At 33.1% G+C, this 16,376-nt stretch overlaps 2 protein-coding genes and 1 pseudogene across 2 annotated transcripts; 2 read left to right on the plus strand and 1 right to left on the minus strand.

The window, feature by feature from the left end:
• Positions 1-350: 350 nt before the first annotated feature.
• Spase25 (Signal peptidase complex subunit Spase25) lies at positions 351-1,399 on the plus strand. Its single transcript, XM_073972863.1, has 2 exons — positions 351-507; positions 677-1,399. The coding sequence occupies exons 1-2, from the start codon at positions 469-471 to the stop codon at positions 1,214-1,216; spliced, it is 579 nt and encodes a 192-aa protein (XP_073828964.1). The 5' UTR covers positions 351-468; the 3' UTR covers positions 1,217-1,399.
• A 1,833-nt stretch (positions 1,400-3,232) lies between these two features.
• On the minus strand, positions 3,233-4,228 carry LOC141397045 (uncharacterized; annotated as a pseudogene).
• Positions 4,229-9,867: 5,639 nt separating this feature from the next.
• Positions 9,868-14,484, plus strand: Tom40 (Translocase of outer membrane 40). The gene is made up of 4 exons (XM_073976480.1): positions 9,868-10,450; positions 10,620-10,882; positions 10,947-11,364; positions 13,217-14,484. The coding sequence occupies exons 1-4, from the start codon at positions 10,261-10,263 to the stop codon at positions 13,354-13,356; spliced, it is 1,011 nt and encodes a 336-aa protein (XP_073832581.1). The 5' UTR covers positions 9,868-10,260; the 3' UTR covers positions 13,357-14,484.
• Positions 14,485-16,376: the final 1,892 nt, after the last annotated feature.

Below are 16,376 nucleotides of genomic sequence, written 5' to 3' on the forward strand. Positions count from 1 at the left end.
ATGTTCAGTAAAAGAGAATGAATTGAGAAACTTGTTCTGAAATTTTTATTACTGAGAACTTATAATTTTTACTGAAGGAATTTTGTTCAGTAACATTTTGTAGCTGTAGGCAGTTGTCAAAAGTTTAAAATATTCAAATATCATAATCGTAAATATTAATCAAATTGAAAATTTTTACTGACTGTTGTCTTCTTACTTTTTAATTTTTTCCTTTGAAAGAGTAATATTTACTGAGAAAGGACAAGGACAAACCTATTATTTTACCATGACATATTTCTATAACTTCCCATCAACCTTGTAGTCTAAAGCACCCTTTAGAAATGTTTTCGTTTTAACATACTCTTTCATGCAACTATGTGCGGTTTATTTTCATGAATCAACTGTGTGTCGCGTTGTCACTTTTTCAGCACAAACAAAAATTCGTCGGCTCAGTTTAGGAAAAAATATTAAATTATTAACAAATAAATAATGGCGAAAAACAATGAGAAGCAACAATTTGTTGAAGAGGTATAAAATACAATGTTTCCACGTGGTGGTTCACAACATATTTACGTAAAATAATGTTGTTTAAGGAACCACGTCATGGTTTTACACATGAATGAGGGGGATGATCGGTGGTGGTGTTTGTAGCAGGTGTCAGTGTGTAAACTAATTTTTGCCAACTTACCTTTTTCAGGCCGTAAAAATCAACAAATGGGATGCCACTGCTGTCAAACATGCTCTGGATGATGCCGTTAAAAATGCCCTGTTCTCCACCCGTCCCCAGCTGAAAGAACAATTCGGTTTAATTAACACCCGTTTGGTCTTCTGCACATTGGCTGTTGGTGTTGCTGTTTTGGCACACTGTTGGGACTTTACACATCCATTCCCCGAATCGAAACCCGTTTTAATGCTTTGCGTTATTGCCTATTTTGCATTGATGGGTATTCTTACTTTGCACACAACATTCCGTGAAAAGGGTACATTTGCCGTAGCCACTGAAAAACTGTCGAATGGTTCACAACGTACATGGGAAGCCAGTTCAGATATGCAAAAATATGATGATAAATATACTTTAGTGCTGTCCGTTAAAGATTCCAAGTCATTGAGAGAAGCAACCAGTGTTAAATCATGTGCCTTCTTTATTGATTCCAATGGTTTTGTCGTCGACAAGCAAGTGGCCAATGAAGTTAATCGTTTATTCAACTCTTTGTCCGATGAAAGGAAAGAAAAATAGCTTGATGAAGATGAACAGCAGTTGGTGGTGACTTTGGAAGAAATGAAGCTAGAAAAAGAGGAAGAAGATAATATAATGTTAAAAGAAAGTGCGACAACACAAAATTTGTGTGTTTAGAACGGAAATGAAAATGAAAGAAAAATAAATGCAGCCGTAAAAATTATACAATTATTTATTCAGTAATGGTGCTTTTGTAACTACATTGGAAGGTATTGGTCTATTTGGATAGAAAGGATGTTGAGTAGGAAGATACATTTGCTGAACTATTACAGCAATACTCCTTCATACATATTGCACTAAACTTCTAGTCATGTATTAAGGAGTACCCACAATATTAAGATATTACGAGGCCTATGTCTCAGGAAGTATCAGCTTCCCTTGGCAAAAAAATAAAAATATTTTAGTCAATGAACTTTTAAGTTTATCGTGCCAACGTTGATAGTTATCGTGCCAATCAGCCATTTTTATTGGTCGCTGTAGAATTTGTTTAAACTTTTAGACCATTACGTCATTAAAACGAACTTGTCCTCGAAGAAGTCATATCGTTGTGATCGGAATCACAAGAACTACCTTCGATTAACATTTTAAAACGATCCTCAAGCAGCTCTTAAACTACACTCAAGCGAAAATTTTAACTTTTCTGGGGGAAGTACGCTAAGGTGTTGAATGAACTTCTTGGAACTTGGTGTATGCTTGGAAGATAATTTTGCGGTTTCGGCCAAATCAGATACTCAATTTTTAGTTGGGCCGGCAGAGGTTTTTTTTGGAATTTTTGGTGAAAAAACAATGCTATCTGAGACATGTCCTTAAACATTACTTTTACGAAAAAATTTTGTGTAGGAAATACCGATAAGTTTGGAGACAACATTACGAGGTGCAAAAGTTGCACATAATCGGTTGGTCTATTCGAATGTTAAACGAAGCACGGGGATAAATCTATTCCAATTGTCTGAAACTGATTTAGCCTGAATGTTCAGGCAAAGACAAAGAATTTTAAGGACGATCCCAGGGTTGTGCTTCATTTAATCAGGGAATCATGAACAAAAATTCCATCCGAAATATTTTCTCATTCACAATTTTTTATTTCCATATGTATGTATGTTCGATTCGGCGAGAATATTTCACAATTAAGTGAATCTAGTAGTTTTCAAGGTTTCAAAAGGTTTTTGAATTATTTACCGTGTGAAAAATATTCACTATTCTCCCGAATATTTTCTATAAATCGTCACCATAAATGCCCGAAGACGTAAACCACAAAATCAAAACTTTACAGGAGAAGCAAAAAACGTTATAAAATGAAAAACTGTTTTATGGAATATAAGGGGTCGATTATGGATGGCAACCTAACTCCAGTTGCGTTGCCGACAGCAAATTTAATAATAGAAAAGTCCATTTCTGTATTGAAATTCATACTTTTTTACAATTAATTAATAGTCGAAGGTTCAAAACACTAATATTGAATGAATTTGACAAAAATTTCTGTCGTTTCACTTGGTTTTTTGTGTAATTTTCACTTTTGGCAACGCAACTTCAGTTGAGTAATTCTTATGAGGGCGAGTATTCGGGATAATTTCAATCCTATACGAATGGGAGTAATAAATGAAACCAAAACTGCGGAAACGCTTGGTTTTGGGATACTCATTTAAAAACAAAATCTGCAATATCCCATTTTCCGAAATGCAATTTCTTGAATAGGATTGTTGTTTCTGAACGTAGAAGCTTGAAATTTTGCCAGAGCATGATTTTAATTTTATGTATCAGATTCTATCAAAAAACGAATTTCTATTTGCGTGTGGATTTCGTCTTCGGCCATTGCCATTTTTGTGACGAAATACTCAATTTTAAGACGCCTCTAAAAAATGTCGACCTCTGCATCTTGACAAACTTTTAGGTAGTCTATAAACAACTTGCTTTTATGCCGTCATTGTGGCCATAGGTGTATAAACATTCAAAGATTAGCACCCAACTCGAAGAAAGAATAAAATTGACAGATTTAACAAATTTTATGTTCATTTCGTTTAATTTAACGTTGGCCTTATAATATATATATCATGTATCCAAACCTATAGTTCTCCACCCTCCAAGTCATTCTATGATCATTTTATCAGTAGCAAAGAAAAAAAATCGTTTGTTAGGGCTCCTAATAAGGTTTTACCACTAGCAAAGTCATAAGTGCTAACATGATAAAAATCCTATAGAAAAAACTTGAAGGGCAAATAAAACTATTAGATTTTATTTCTTTTTGGATCTTCCACGCTTTGACGTTTTGGATGAAGTTGGATTTTCGGTGGCCTTAGATTTTTCATCATCTTCTGGGGAATTGTTGGGACTCGACTCACCTTTTGCCACAGATTTTTCCTTTGTTTTCGCTGGCTTTTCGTCTTTAGTATTTGTCTTCTCCCCATCCTCCTTCTGTTCTTCCTTTTTAACAAGTTCCTTCTTTGTGGTTCCCGTTGAAGATAATTTAAGATACTTTTTAATTAGTTCAACCATTTCCCCTGGATCTGGAAACTTTTGAGCCCTCGGAGTACGTTTAATACCCGTCCATATAAGATTGCGTTGTTCAATATTATCGGAGGGTGTCTCACATATGGCCACCTCAAATGCTCCACGTCTTGGTGGACCATCGGCATTTATAGATAATTGTAATTCTATTTTAGGTTTAAGTTCGCTCAACAAATTTACAATCTCACGGTGCAGAGCTTCTGCCCGTCTTCTAAATACCGATCAGGAACGACAACACTCTACATAGAGAACTGGTGAATTTTCTTTTAATTCTTCTGGTTCAATTTTTGATTTCTTTGCTGCAGAGGAAGATTCCTAAGGATAAAATATTATAAGTATTTGGAATTCAATAAAAATAAATCGGATTCACCTTGCCAGTTGCGCTCCTTTTCCGTGGCATCGCTCCTCACAAACTGTTTCATTCAAGGATAAGAAACTGAATGAAAAAATTCGACGCAAATTAAAATTTTGGCGCCTTTTTCAAGTACAGCAGTTGTTTTGTTCAACAGCTGTGTTACATTTGTTTTAACACCCTTGCAAGATGACGCACGGCAAATGTAAAAAAATATACCGAACAAATGACCTGTTCCCGTCTTTATAAAGTGGTAAAAGTCGTAAACGATTTTCCTATAAATTTTGTGTACGGGAACGCAAAATGTTTGGTTCTGGAACAGAGCTAAGTGGAACAAAATTTGGTGAGACGTACCACGGCACGATTACCAAGGTATCCTAATAGCCCGTTTAGACTATACCCTTATACGATGATTAAGGGCATTATCTCGATTTAAGTGCTTAATCCACCCAAATCCACCTTGATTTACCATACAAAATTAAATCAACTCAAAACTTGGATTTGTTTTAAATCAAATGTTAAATCGAAATATTTTGATATACAACACTGCTTTTTGCTCCTAAAAATGCAACTATTGCAGTCTGTACCAATATTGGCAACTATGTTCATGTGTCGTATATTTTTTAGGGTTATGACTTTTTGACCTTTTTCCCAAAAATGATTTCCTGTGGCGAAAGTGAATGAACTTTTGCCTATTAAAAATTTGCTCCAAAATTTGTTTCCTGTTGCACGAATAAGTGTCATTTTGCCTATTAATGACTAAAATAATTTTTATTCCATTTAAATATTGAAAAAGGTCCCGCACAAAGCACTTTCAATTCATGTGATACAAGGAATAAAGCTATATATGATATAAAATTATATATATATATATGTAATAATATGACGATAAAGTTGGTGGGAAACAAAAGCTTATGTCATTCTGGATATGTCGTGTGGCTTTAACGATTGTTTTGAGTTATTTATGTGCTTAAAGTGACTTCAATTTTTTTTCCAAAAAGCTCATCTATAAAAACTTTAAAAGCTTTTCGTGCATGAGCTTTTTTCTATCGAATCACCTTGTAATTAAGATTTTATCTAATCTTATGCAAAAGCTCATCAAAATATGACACAGGGATGTGAGGTTGTAAAAAAGTCATAACCCTATTATTTACATTTTTCAAATAACTGTAAACACAAACACACAAAAACAAACAGAAGCGGAAAAATAGAAAGAAATATTAATTAAAAATAAAATGGATGTAGCTTTCATTTAATATCAATTGTAAACAACATATTTAATAGCAGTTTGTCAGATTATTTTTTGCTGTATTCCATTAAATTCAAGCAATTCTTTTTGCAAATTCGCGTATGTATACGTAAACAAAGATCAGCTGACTGGCATCTTATATCATTTTAGACTAGTCTAAACAACTAGGATTTAAAAGTTGGATTTAGAAATCGAGTCGATTTAAAATGACTAGTCTAAACGGGCTATAATATGTTATATCAAAACTTTCTTAATGTTGTTGGGAAATTACAACAAAAATATTTTTTTATAAAGAGATTTGAGATTTCACATTTGAACAGCTGGTGTGTGCCATGGTACGTACAAAAATTTTTTGGCGTGCGTATTACAAAAATCGGTTATATGCCAAGTTTACACTTGCGCTCTAAAATCCACTGGATTTCACGAAATCCTGAAATACATCCCGATGTTTACACTTATTTTTTTGTTGATTTCAAAATATCACAATGATCAAGGTAGATGCATATGCGCAGCTGATCGAACATGAATTTTCAAAACAAGTTGTTGTAAATTGAATTAGTCATCAAAAATATACGGCAATATAAAACTTTACAACTTTATTTCGAAAATTATCGTAAAATTATATATATATCGTATTAATTGTGTATAGTACTAACAAATGAAAAAATATAAAAAATGATTTCAACGTTGTGACATAATAATAAATTTTGATAGATAAAAGTTGTGTTTCGAACTTGCAGCAGTTTTCCCGTTTAGTACTAAAAATGCGTTCCCGTACTCTGAAGTCTAGCAAGACTTGCAATTCTCTTTAAACAAAAATAGCGCCGAATAACACCCTATTCTCCTGTTTTCTGCCATACAATTTTGGCATAGTAAGAAATTTGTATGGGGAAGCAATTTTTGGCAATTTGCTCTTTTTTCTCACATTACCATTAAAAAAGTACGAGAACACAATGAAAAATAGCATTGTAACAAAGTAATTTAATATTTTTTTCACGTTGTTTACAAATTTTGATACTAAAATTTTTTGTTGCAGCAGTTAACCATCTACCTTGTTTATTGTGATACGTGAAAAGTGTTGCAACTTTTGGTACTTTTTCAGCCAAAAGCAGGGTTGTATGTCATGTGTACTGTGATTTCGATGTTGATTTCGCTGAAATCATGAAATGAGATGATTTCATTTTTGTATGCAAAATCATGATAATTTTTGCTTGATTCCGCGCGAAATCACGAAACGCCTTCGAAATCACGAAAAGACGCCGAGTGTAAACCAAACAATAGCCGACATCTCATTGGAGGAAACCATGATATAAGAAATAAGATAAATCGAAATCATTTTTTAAATTTATAGGTATTAGTTGTGTTCCTTCACGTGCCTGAGGTTACTAGTTTTACTATTTTTAACATGGAAAGCGTTCCTTTATACTAAAATTGTTGGTTTGCATTGACTTCGAGGTGCCACGGCACATGTTTTCAAAATCATCCTGATCAGAGAGATGACTACCTCCCCACAGACACAGGGAATACGCCAAATAAACAGCGCGACCAATAGACCAACATTCAGCAGAGATTTGGTGACCTATAACAAGGAGCACACATTTACAGCCTGTTTCCGTATGTCGAAACGAAAATATGTGCGAATGAAACACGCCCAAACTCGAGTATGTTTTTCAAATTTGTTTTTAGTTTTGAAGCAAAAGCAAAGGTAAAAATATTTCGAAAACTAAAGTTCGGGCGTGTTTCATTCGCACACATTTTCGTTTCGACATACAGAAACAGGCTGTCAATATATGAATATAAACCTATTCATAAACGCTCCAACCCAAATACTTACCGGCGTGTTTGCTGTCAGCGTTATGTAGACGCGCATCAATTGGTTGTTGTTGCATAGGTTAGATGCTGGCTGAAACGCTTTTGGTCTAGGGACAATCAAATGACGACATCACTGCTACCAAGCAAATGCTATTTTCCATGATTTGTTCACTCTTTTCCGGAAATACAGTGACCAGCCGTCTTACGTTGGCTAAATTTTGCAATATGTAACACGAAAAACATTAAAGTCAGAACTTTTGTACGTTGTATTTCACAAATTACTTTCGAGAAACATAAAATCAAAATATTTATCTGCTTCAACCGAATTTTCACATAGTTTTGGTATATCCACATTGACCGCGATCTCCATTTGTTTTGTGCGCACTTCTTTTCTCGAAGATTTATGCTAAAATTACGAAAATATTTTGTTCTGCTCTATAAAATGATGTACACAAATATTTATACTTCAAAAGAACGTAAACAAACCGTATGTTGTTATTGTTGTCATTAGGTGTGTACGATAACCCAATAATTTGTACAAATTCGTACAAATTATTGCTGAATGCTGTTCGATAACAAAATTATCCAGCAAAAGATAGCGTGTTTGGAGAGATTTTTGGAGAGTTTTGTGACTGAGAACTTGCAAATTTTTGCTGGGAAAATTTGTCCCGCAAAAATTTGCAAGTCTGATCAGCTGATTTGAAAACATTTGTTTTGTTTTATTTTTTATTGAAATATCAAAAAATTAAACATCAAAAGCTGAAAAATATAAAAAAAAAATCATGGAAAACAAGAACATCAAATTGATGCAAAAACTTTTCTTCTTCTTCTTTTTCAAAACAGTTGATTCCTTGCAAGTTTTTACAAATTGTTGTTCGATAACTTTCTGCAATTTTTCTTGCTTGAGAGAGTAAAATTCACTGAGAGAGGTTGCTGGAATTGACTGAGTAATTTTTGCTGGGAAAGTTATCGTACACACCTATTAACATACAATAACAAAAACAACATTTATGTTGTTTCGATGCATGGTTGTATTTGACAGCTCAAGGGCGGTTTTTTCAAATGAGATTCTGCTCTTCTTTCTGCCATGTTTTTTTATAAAGGGATTTGACTTTTCATATTCGATCAGCTGGTGTGATACCACTACCTGGTAGTTCTGCCATAATTGTAACAAAGTAATTTAATAATTTTGTCACATTGTTTACAATTTTTTATACTAACATTTTTTGTTGCAGCAATTGACCATCTACCTTATTTATTATGATACGTGAAAAGTGTTGCAACTTTTGGTACTTTTTTAGGAAAAACCAGGGTTGTATATCATGTGCACTGTGATTTCGCTGAAATCACGAAATGAGATGATTTCATTTTGTATGCGAAATCATGATAAATTTAGCTTGATTCCGCGCGAAATCACGAAACGCCTTCGAAATCACGAAACGACGACGAATGTAAACCAAACATAACTATGCATATACATCTATCTTTATTTTTGTTCCATGTCATTTGACGTTTTAAGTCATGGCTACAGGTTTGTATTTTTCAGCGATTTTCATACCTGTCCTACCTCTACTTTATTATACCATGGTTAGCCCGTTTTACAAAAACATACAGAACTTCACTGTGTATATGTTTAAGTGCCAAATAGAGTAAAATAAAATACTTTGGCTAGGCTCCAGAATATTGTTGCTAGAAAAGTGTTCCAAAAAAAGCAGAAGTTGTACCCAAACTTATGACAGTGAAAAAATGTCATTCTCCTATTTCCTACTTAACAAGTTTGGCTGATCTTATCGTGATTGCGATTTGATGGTACATTTCAGCTAGATTTTTAACAAAACTGTAATTTTTAAATTCCCGTTCTGATGGAGCAAATTTCAATTAATACCTGGTCTGTTCCAAAACTGCAAGAATCTACTAATTTTTACTATTTTTTCCGATAACATAAAGGAAAAAATGCTATCGTAGTAAGAAATAGTAAATAGTAACTGGAACAGAGCAATCAATAGGTGTGTTCGTTTACTCAACAATTTTTACAAATTTGTACAAGTCCAGTAACTTCTTGCAATCGACTAAGGTCTTTTGCATTGTACTGTAGAGTAAACGAACAACATCCAGTAACAATTTGTACAAATTTTGAGTAAACGAACACACATAATAATTGTCGAACCGTTCTTTCGTAAATATTACTATTAAAAAATGAACAATTTAATTTTGTCACTCGAATAAAAATCTTTTAAACTTGTTTTTAATTTTAAGATATAGGATTTTTTTAACAATTCTCCGATGCATTTACCTTTATTATTGCATAATGTCAACAACAATAAAAAATTTCAACCCTGCTTTTGACAGAATAGGCCAAAATAAGAAAAAAAAAAAATGTAATCAGCTGTAAAGGCATCGACACATAAAAAGCATGGCATTCTTGCTTAAGTCATATCTGATAAAAGAATAAAGACCAAGTTCGACCTAATGAAAAGATTTCAGAATTACATTTGAATTAGGTCGTTTTTGTAACTATTGTTCGTTCGTCTTTATTCGTAATAAATTGGGCATCCATAGCTCAGCTCCTAGATGCCTTACAGATCTAATTCATCGTAGACACGTTCTATATACAAAACAGGGGGTTAAGCAAGAATGCCATGCTTCCTATGTATCGAGGCCTCTAGCCTACCTTATAATTATTGTATCATGCTTCCATCCCTGTCTATAATGTAATTTCACCATGCACGTGTCAATGTAGAGAATTAATGTGACATTCTCACCACTTAAATGTCATTCTCGGTATGGCTCTTTTTCGTTGAAATTTTTTCGATGCCAGAATAATTTACTCATTTTTCGAGTTTCGGGAATAATAACAACAAGAAATTACAAATTTTCTGTAAATAAAGAAAACAAACTAAACTTTCAGTCAATTTAATTGAAACATAAACTCCGAATTGTGCGTATTTAGTGACTGAAGAAGAAAAAAATCGTGCTTTCAATAGTGTTGTGTGAGCAGAGACGAGCAAGTGGTGTTGTGTGTGTGTAAATAAGACGGAGCAGCGCAAAACACTAAACACTGAGTAGAGTGCAGGCAGTAGCAGTACAACACAGAGTAGAGCAAGAAGAAATCAAAGCACAGTAAAAATGGGTAATGTTATGGCAGCATCGTCAACGCCGAGCAGCGCTGCGGCATCACTGGACAAAGCGGCTAAATCGGGAGTACCTGCACCACCAACAGCCCCTGCTGGAGTCACAGCTGTGGACACAACACCGGTAGCCGATGTTAAACTTGAGAATCCAGGCACCGTTGAAGAATTGCATAAAAAATGTAAAGGTATGTAAAAAAGCGGAGCAAAGGTAATCGCTCGATTATGGGGGTTATTGTCGTCTCGCTGCTGATGACATAACCTACAACATGTGTAGAAAAGTACTTTATAATGGAATGCTGAATGAAACTTTTGGAAATTTATGTAATTTTACAAATGTTTGCTTTTGTTTTGTAGATATCCAGGCAATGACCTTTGAGGGGGCAAAGGTAATGTTGAACAAGGGCCTTAGCAACCACTTCCAGGTATCGCACACGCTTAACTTGTGCAGCACACAGCCCAGTGGTTATCGATTTGGAGCTACCTATGTGGGTACAAAGCAATTCAGTCCCTCGGAAGCTTTTCCAGTGTTGTTGGGCGACATTGATCCATCGGGAAATTTAAATGCCAATGTTATACATCAATTCTCACCTCGCATACGCTGTAAATTCGCCTCACAGGTTTGTACGGATGGAAATATTTTTATTCTGAACCATTTGTTGATGATTTTTTTTTCTATTTAAGATTCAAGAATCTAAAATTACTGCTGCCCAGCTAACAACAGATTATCGTGGTGATGATTTTACTGCCTCCCTTACTGTGGGCAATCCAAATATCTTCAATAATTCTGGTGTCTTTGTTGGTCATTATTTACAATCGGTCACCAAGAGTGTTGCCTTGGGTGCCGAATTGGCCTATCAGTATGGTCCTAATGTTCCCGGTGGACAAATTGCTGTACTCTCTGCTGTCGGCCGTTATACCAGTGGTGATTCAATTTGGTCTGGTACCTTGGGTCCTGGTGGTGTACACATTTGTTATTATCAAAAAGCCAGTGAACAATTACAAATCGGTGTTGAGGTCGAGACAAGTTTGAGAATGCAAGAGTCTGTTGCCACTTTAGGTTATCAAGTAGATTTGCCAAAAGCTGATCTCGTTTTTAGAGGTAAGTAGAACATGGTTTAAATGATGGGTGATAATTGATATATTCTTGCAAACCCTTTAGGAGGACTTCTATGTTTAAAAGTTCCTTAGAATAGTTGCCTATAGAAGACTTTAAAGAGATCGTTTATGAAGACCTTATTCAGTCTTGTATATTTAGAAGAACTTTATGAGGTCTATATTTTGGAGACCTTTACGTGGTCTTTTACACTTGGAAGATCCTTATGGGGTATTCTACATTTAGAAGACCTTTAAGACGTTTTTTTATATTTAAAAAACTTTTATAAAGTCTTCTTAATTTGAAAGGCATTTATCAGATTCTCCATATTTAGAAGACTTTTATAAGGTCTTCAAAACATAGATTCCATAAAGATCTTCCAAATATAGAAGAACTCATAAAGGCCATATAAGATCTCATATCGGTATTCTAAATACAGATGGCCCAACAACGGTCTTCTAAATGAGGAAACCCTCATAAAGGTATTCTGTATTTAGTAGATCTTAATGAGGTCTTCCATAATTTGAAGACAGTTATGAGGCCTTCTATATTTAGAAGATCTTTATGAGATATTCTTTATTTAGAAGACCTTTTTGAGGACTTCCATTAGACCTCATAACGGTCTTCTAAATACAGAAGGCCTCATAACTGTCTTCAAATTATGGAAGACCTCATAAAGATCTACTAAATATAGAATACTCTTTCGAGGGCTTATGTATTTAGACTACCGTTATGAGGTCTTATAAGACCTTTATGAGTTCTTCTATATTTAGAAGATCTTTATGAAATCTATATTTTGAAGACTTTTTAGAGGTCTTGTGAATTGAAAGGACCTTTATGATATCTTCCATAATTAGAAGACATTTATGAGGTCTTCCATATTTAGAAAACCTTTATGGGGTCTTTCATATTTAGAAGGCCTTTATGAGGTCTTCCATATTTAGAAGACCTTTATGAGGTCTTCTTTACTTTTAAGACCTATATGAGATCCTCTAAATTTTATAAGCCTTTATGAAATCCTATATATTTACATAACAGTTCTTTATGAGATCCCACATATTTAGTAGGCCTTTATGGAGATTTCCAAATTTATAAGACTTTTGTGAGATCCTCCGAAGTAAAAGATCTTTCTGAGGTCATCTATACTTAGAAGGCGTTTATGAGGTCATCCACTTTTAGAAGACATTTATGAGGTATTCTATGTATAGAAGAGATTAGATATTCTAAATTTAAACAACCTATAAAAGATCTTCCATAATTGTAAGACTTCTGTGAGGTCTTTTATATGAAGACGACCGTAACGAGGTTTTCAATATGTAGACAAGCTCTGTGAACCTTTATGAGTTCTCCTATATATTGTATATCTCTATGAGGACTTCTAGCCTAGAAAACCTTTGTGAGATTTTCTCCAATACTTAGATGATATATGTATATCTAGGAGACCTTATTTTAAGTTATTCTATGTTTAAAAGGCATTTATGAGACTTTCAACACCTCGAAGAATTTTATCAGATATTCTATATCTGGAAGAACTTTAAGAGATAAGGAGACATTTAACAGGAATTCTCTCTATAAACCTTTTTATGGGGTTTTATTTGGAGATATCTATTGAAGATCTCTGAATTTAGGTATTTTTTTGAATTTAAAATACTTTAAGATATTGTGTCACTTTTCTTTAAAGATATTTCATATTGAAGGTGGCCCTATGCTCCTCATAGGAGTTTAAAGGAATAAATATATATATATATATATATATATATATATATATATATATATATATATATATATATATATATATTGAAGGTTCCTTACAATCCATAACTCACCCCTTTTCAACATTTCTTTTTTTATATTGCAGGTTCCTTCGACTCCAATTGGAATGTATGCGGTGTATTGGAGAAACGTTTGCAACCATTGCCATTTTCATTTGCTTTAAGTGGACGTTTGAATCATACCAAAAATCAATTTAGATTAGGCTGTGGACTTATTATTGGTTAACCGTAAAATCTGAAAATTATACAGAGCAATAAGGATTATGGTTAAGTCTTTAATAGAACTACAAAACAATGAAGATAAACAATACAAACAAACAAACAAAAAATACACAAATTCACCAGAAGCAGAAATTAATTCAATATACAATTTAGATAAATCTGAATATGAAAACGAGATGACAATGCTTCCTTCCAAAAAAGAAAGAAAGAAACAAACAAAAAATGAGAACAAAAAACTACATCCAATAAAAAAGCAATGATTGGAAAAACAATTAGAATTTTCATGAAAATTACACCACAAAAATTTATTTCTTTTCATTTTTAGCAACATTAGACATGCCGTTACCACACACACTTTGGTTGCTTCTTTCGAAGTTAGTAATAGTAATGTGACAAATTTTAGCCCTTCAGCCATTAACACAGCCAATATGTTGTTTAACAATAATTTTGTTTTATTGTTTTTTCCTCGAAGGATTATTTTTTATCCTTATAAATTATTGTTTTCAACATTGCATTTGTTTAGGTTTAATGTAATATAGTTTTGGCCGAAAATTCGCCTTGTTCAAGCAAAACATTGTACAAGCAATTTACCTCTAAGCCATAATCCGATCCATCAACAATAGATGTCTGGAATCCAAATAAATAATTTAACCATTTGTTGTTTTTTCAGTAAATTCAATCCAATTCCTCCTCCTTCATTTTGTAATAGTTCCTTGAAATGTTTGCTTTTAATAACTTTATTACCTCCAATCATAATAAACTTTTCCATTTGAAGAAAGCAAATATATTATTTACAACTGTTAACAATTGAATTTGTTACTAAAATAAACCATTCGCAAAGTATTCCTTAAAAAAATGAAAACTGAATCATTTGTATGGGAATTTAAAATTCTTCAATTCTTCAATGCTATTTTGATCAATAATATTCTATTAGTTTTATTAATTTTTTGTAATCACAGAAAATGCGTTTTAATTACTTTGCTACAGCAAATTTATTTTTCTTTTTGTTTTCAATTCATAGCCATTAAGATAATTTTAGTTACAACAATCGGTAGTAATTTTAAACCAATATTAATTATAAATTAAACATTAAAAAAAAAATAAAGTGTTTTGTTGACAAAAAAACCCACAAGAGATATTCTATTTATTTTCAAAAAATATGTTATAACACTGTGCAACATTTTCAAGGTAATGGTGTGCAAACCACATTTTTGTGGCCTCATCTAAATATGGGTAAATATTGCCTTTTTAGAACAAATCGAGGCAATATCTCTGAATCCAATTCGAATCTTGTGTAAACATTTGAAGCAAACTTGTAGATAAGGAGCATGAAGAAAATATTTGGAGAAATAATCAACTCCAAAAACTGCATTTATTGCATCAAAATGCATAACATATCAACAATTTCCATTATTTTGTTTATTTCGCACCATATCTCCAAGACTTCAATTTTTCGTTGACTTTATAAATAGCCGCTGAAATGTAATTCACAACTCATCAGAACATTACATTTTGTAAAATGTCTCTATCATGCTGTTTCTAGCACATTTCTCAAAGGCAATTTGATAAATATTTTAACAATGCATTAAAATATCGAATATGAGAAAAGCTGTCTGGGTGAATATTGTTTGAAATAGGTTTCGTAGGAGGTATGATATGAAATACCGCTTACACAACGTGAAATAAGAATTTTAGAGTTTCACCATATACTAAAGAATTGCTGAACACACATTTGGAAAATTTTGCAAAAGGTTCTTTGGTTTTCTCAATAGTTTTCTCTGTTCTGCTCCTTGACACGGAAGTTCTACTGATTTAAGGCTACAATATAGCTGATTACCGCAAAGCAAAATTCTTAGTTTCTGCGATAAAGCCACGATCTGTGGGAAAAAGGGTCGTTTTAACTCAGTTTAGATAACATACTATGTAGTTACAGCCTAATATATAGGGATCCCACATGTTTTAATACTGATAAATGGTGGTATTTAGCGTGTAAAATTGACTATTGTGGGAAAAATATCCAAATTTAATTTTTGGTCCAAATTTTAAATTCTCGGGTCATATTCCTACAAATTACGAACACGAAACTTGAAACCCAACTCTTGATGCAAATTATATCAATAATAAATTAAATCCATATTTTTGTTGGCAAGTTACAATGTCCAAATAAGACCAAAAAGATCTGAAAACCCCATAAATATAGATGGACGACTAATACTTTGTTATTTGTTTTTGCTTGTCTTACAATGAAAATTGTACTGGAACGGATCTATTATATTATTACCATACAAATCGAAACATGGCTTTAGGGGTGTTAACACCATCTGTTCCTTTATTATTGAAAATGGTAAAACCAGCAAAAACAGCAAAATTTGTAAACTGTCCCCATATAAATTGCTTGGTGTCTGAAGTAAAGGAACGCTTTTCGAGTAAAAAGTGGTAAAACTTGAAGATTCTTGCACGTAAAGGAACAGAACTATAGTCATATGACCTGAACTTTTCCTTCGTTGTACAGTCGCTGTGTGCAACATTGGATTTTCCACACCAGCAAAAATGCAGTGACATATGTCACGTAATATTACGTCTTCATATTTTCACATTGTCTTTGTGGGCGGATATGAAATGTTTTTATTTCGGGTCTTATGACAATGATGACAAGTGTAAATACCCTTTAAATGATGTATTAGTGCAACATGTTTTAGTACAATTTCCATACAAAATATTGATAGTCAAGACAATAACCATAAAACACAGGGTGAAGTTTTTTTTTATAAAATATAAGCTATTAATTTGAAATATAGATGTCACTATTTTACTTTTTATGCTTGAGGGTCATCTAAGAAATTAACTCTATGTTTACATTTACGAAATCCACTCGATTTCAACTGTCAGTTCCTTTGCTCTCAATCTACACACAATAATGTAATGAAATACATTCGAAATTCTCTATAATGGGGACTAATTACTACGTTACAGAAAAATGGGAAAAAATGGTAAAAGTAAACAAACGTGTGCGCATGAATAAAC

Source organism: Musca autumnalis, unplaced genomic scaffold, assembly GCF_047663935.1.
Source record: "Musca autumnalis isolate F117 unplaced genomic scaffold, ASM4766393v1 scaffold_3, whole genome shotgun sequence".
NCBI lineage: Eukaryota > Metazoa > Arthropoda > Insecta > Diptera > Muscidae > Musca > Musca autumnalis.

What these genes read in the sequence shown, in the direction of transcription:
- Spase25 (XM_073972863.1), top strand. Translation starts at nt 469, where the DNA reads ATGGCGAAAAACAATGAGAAGCAACAATTTGTTGAAGAG. An exon ending in AGCAACAATTTGTTGAAGAG is followed by an intron (nt 508 to 676) that starts GTATAAAATACA and finishes TACCTTTTTCAG; the next exon opens with GCCGTAAAAATCAACAAATG.
- Tom40 (XM_073976480.1), top strand. Translation starts at nt 10,261, where the DNA reads ATGGGTAATGTTATGGCAGCATCGTCAACGCCGAGCAGCGCTGCGGCA. An exon ending in GCTGTAAATTCGCCTCACAG is followed by an intron (nt 10,883 to 10,946) that starts GTTTGTACGGAT and finishes TTTCTATTTAAG; the next exon opens with ATTCAAGAATCTAAAATTAC. An exon ending in AGCTGATCTCGTTTTTAGAG is followed by an intron (nt 11,365 to 13,216) that starts GTAAGTAGAACA and finishes TTTATATTGCAG; the next exon opens with GTTCCTTCGACTCCAATTGG.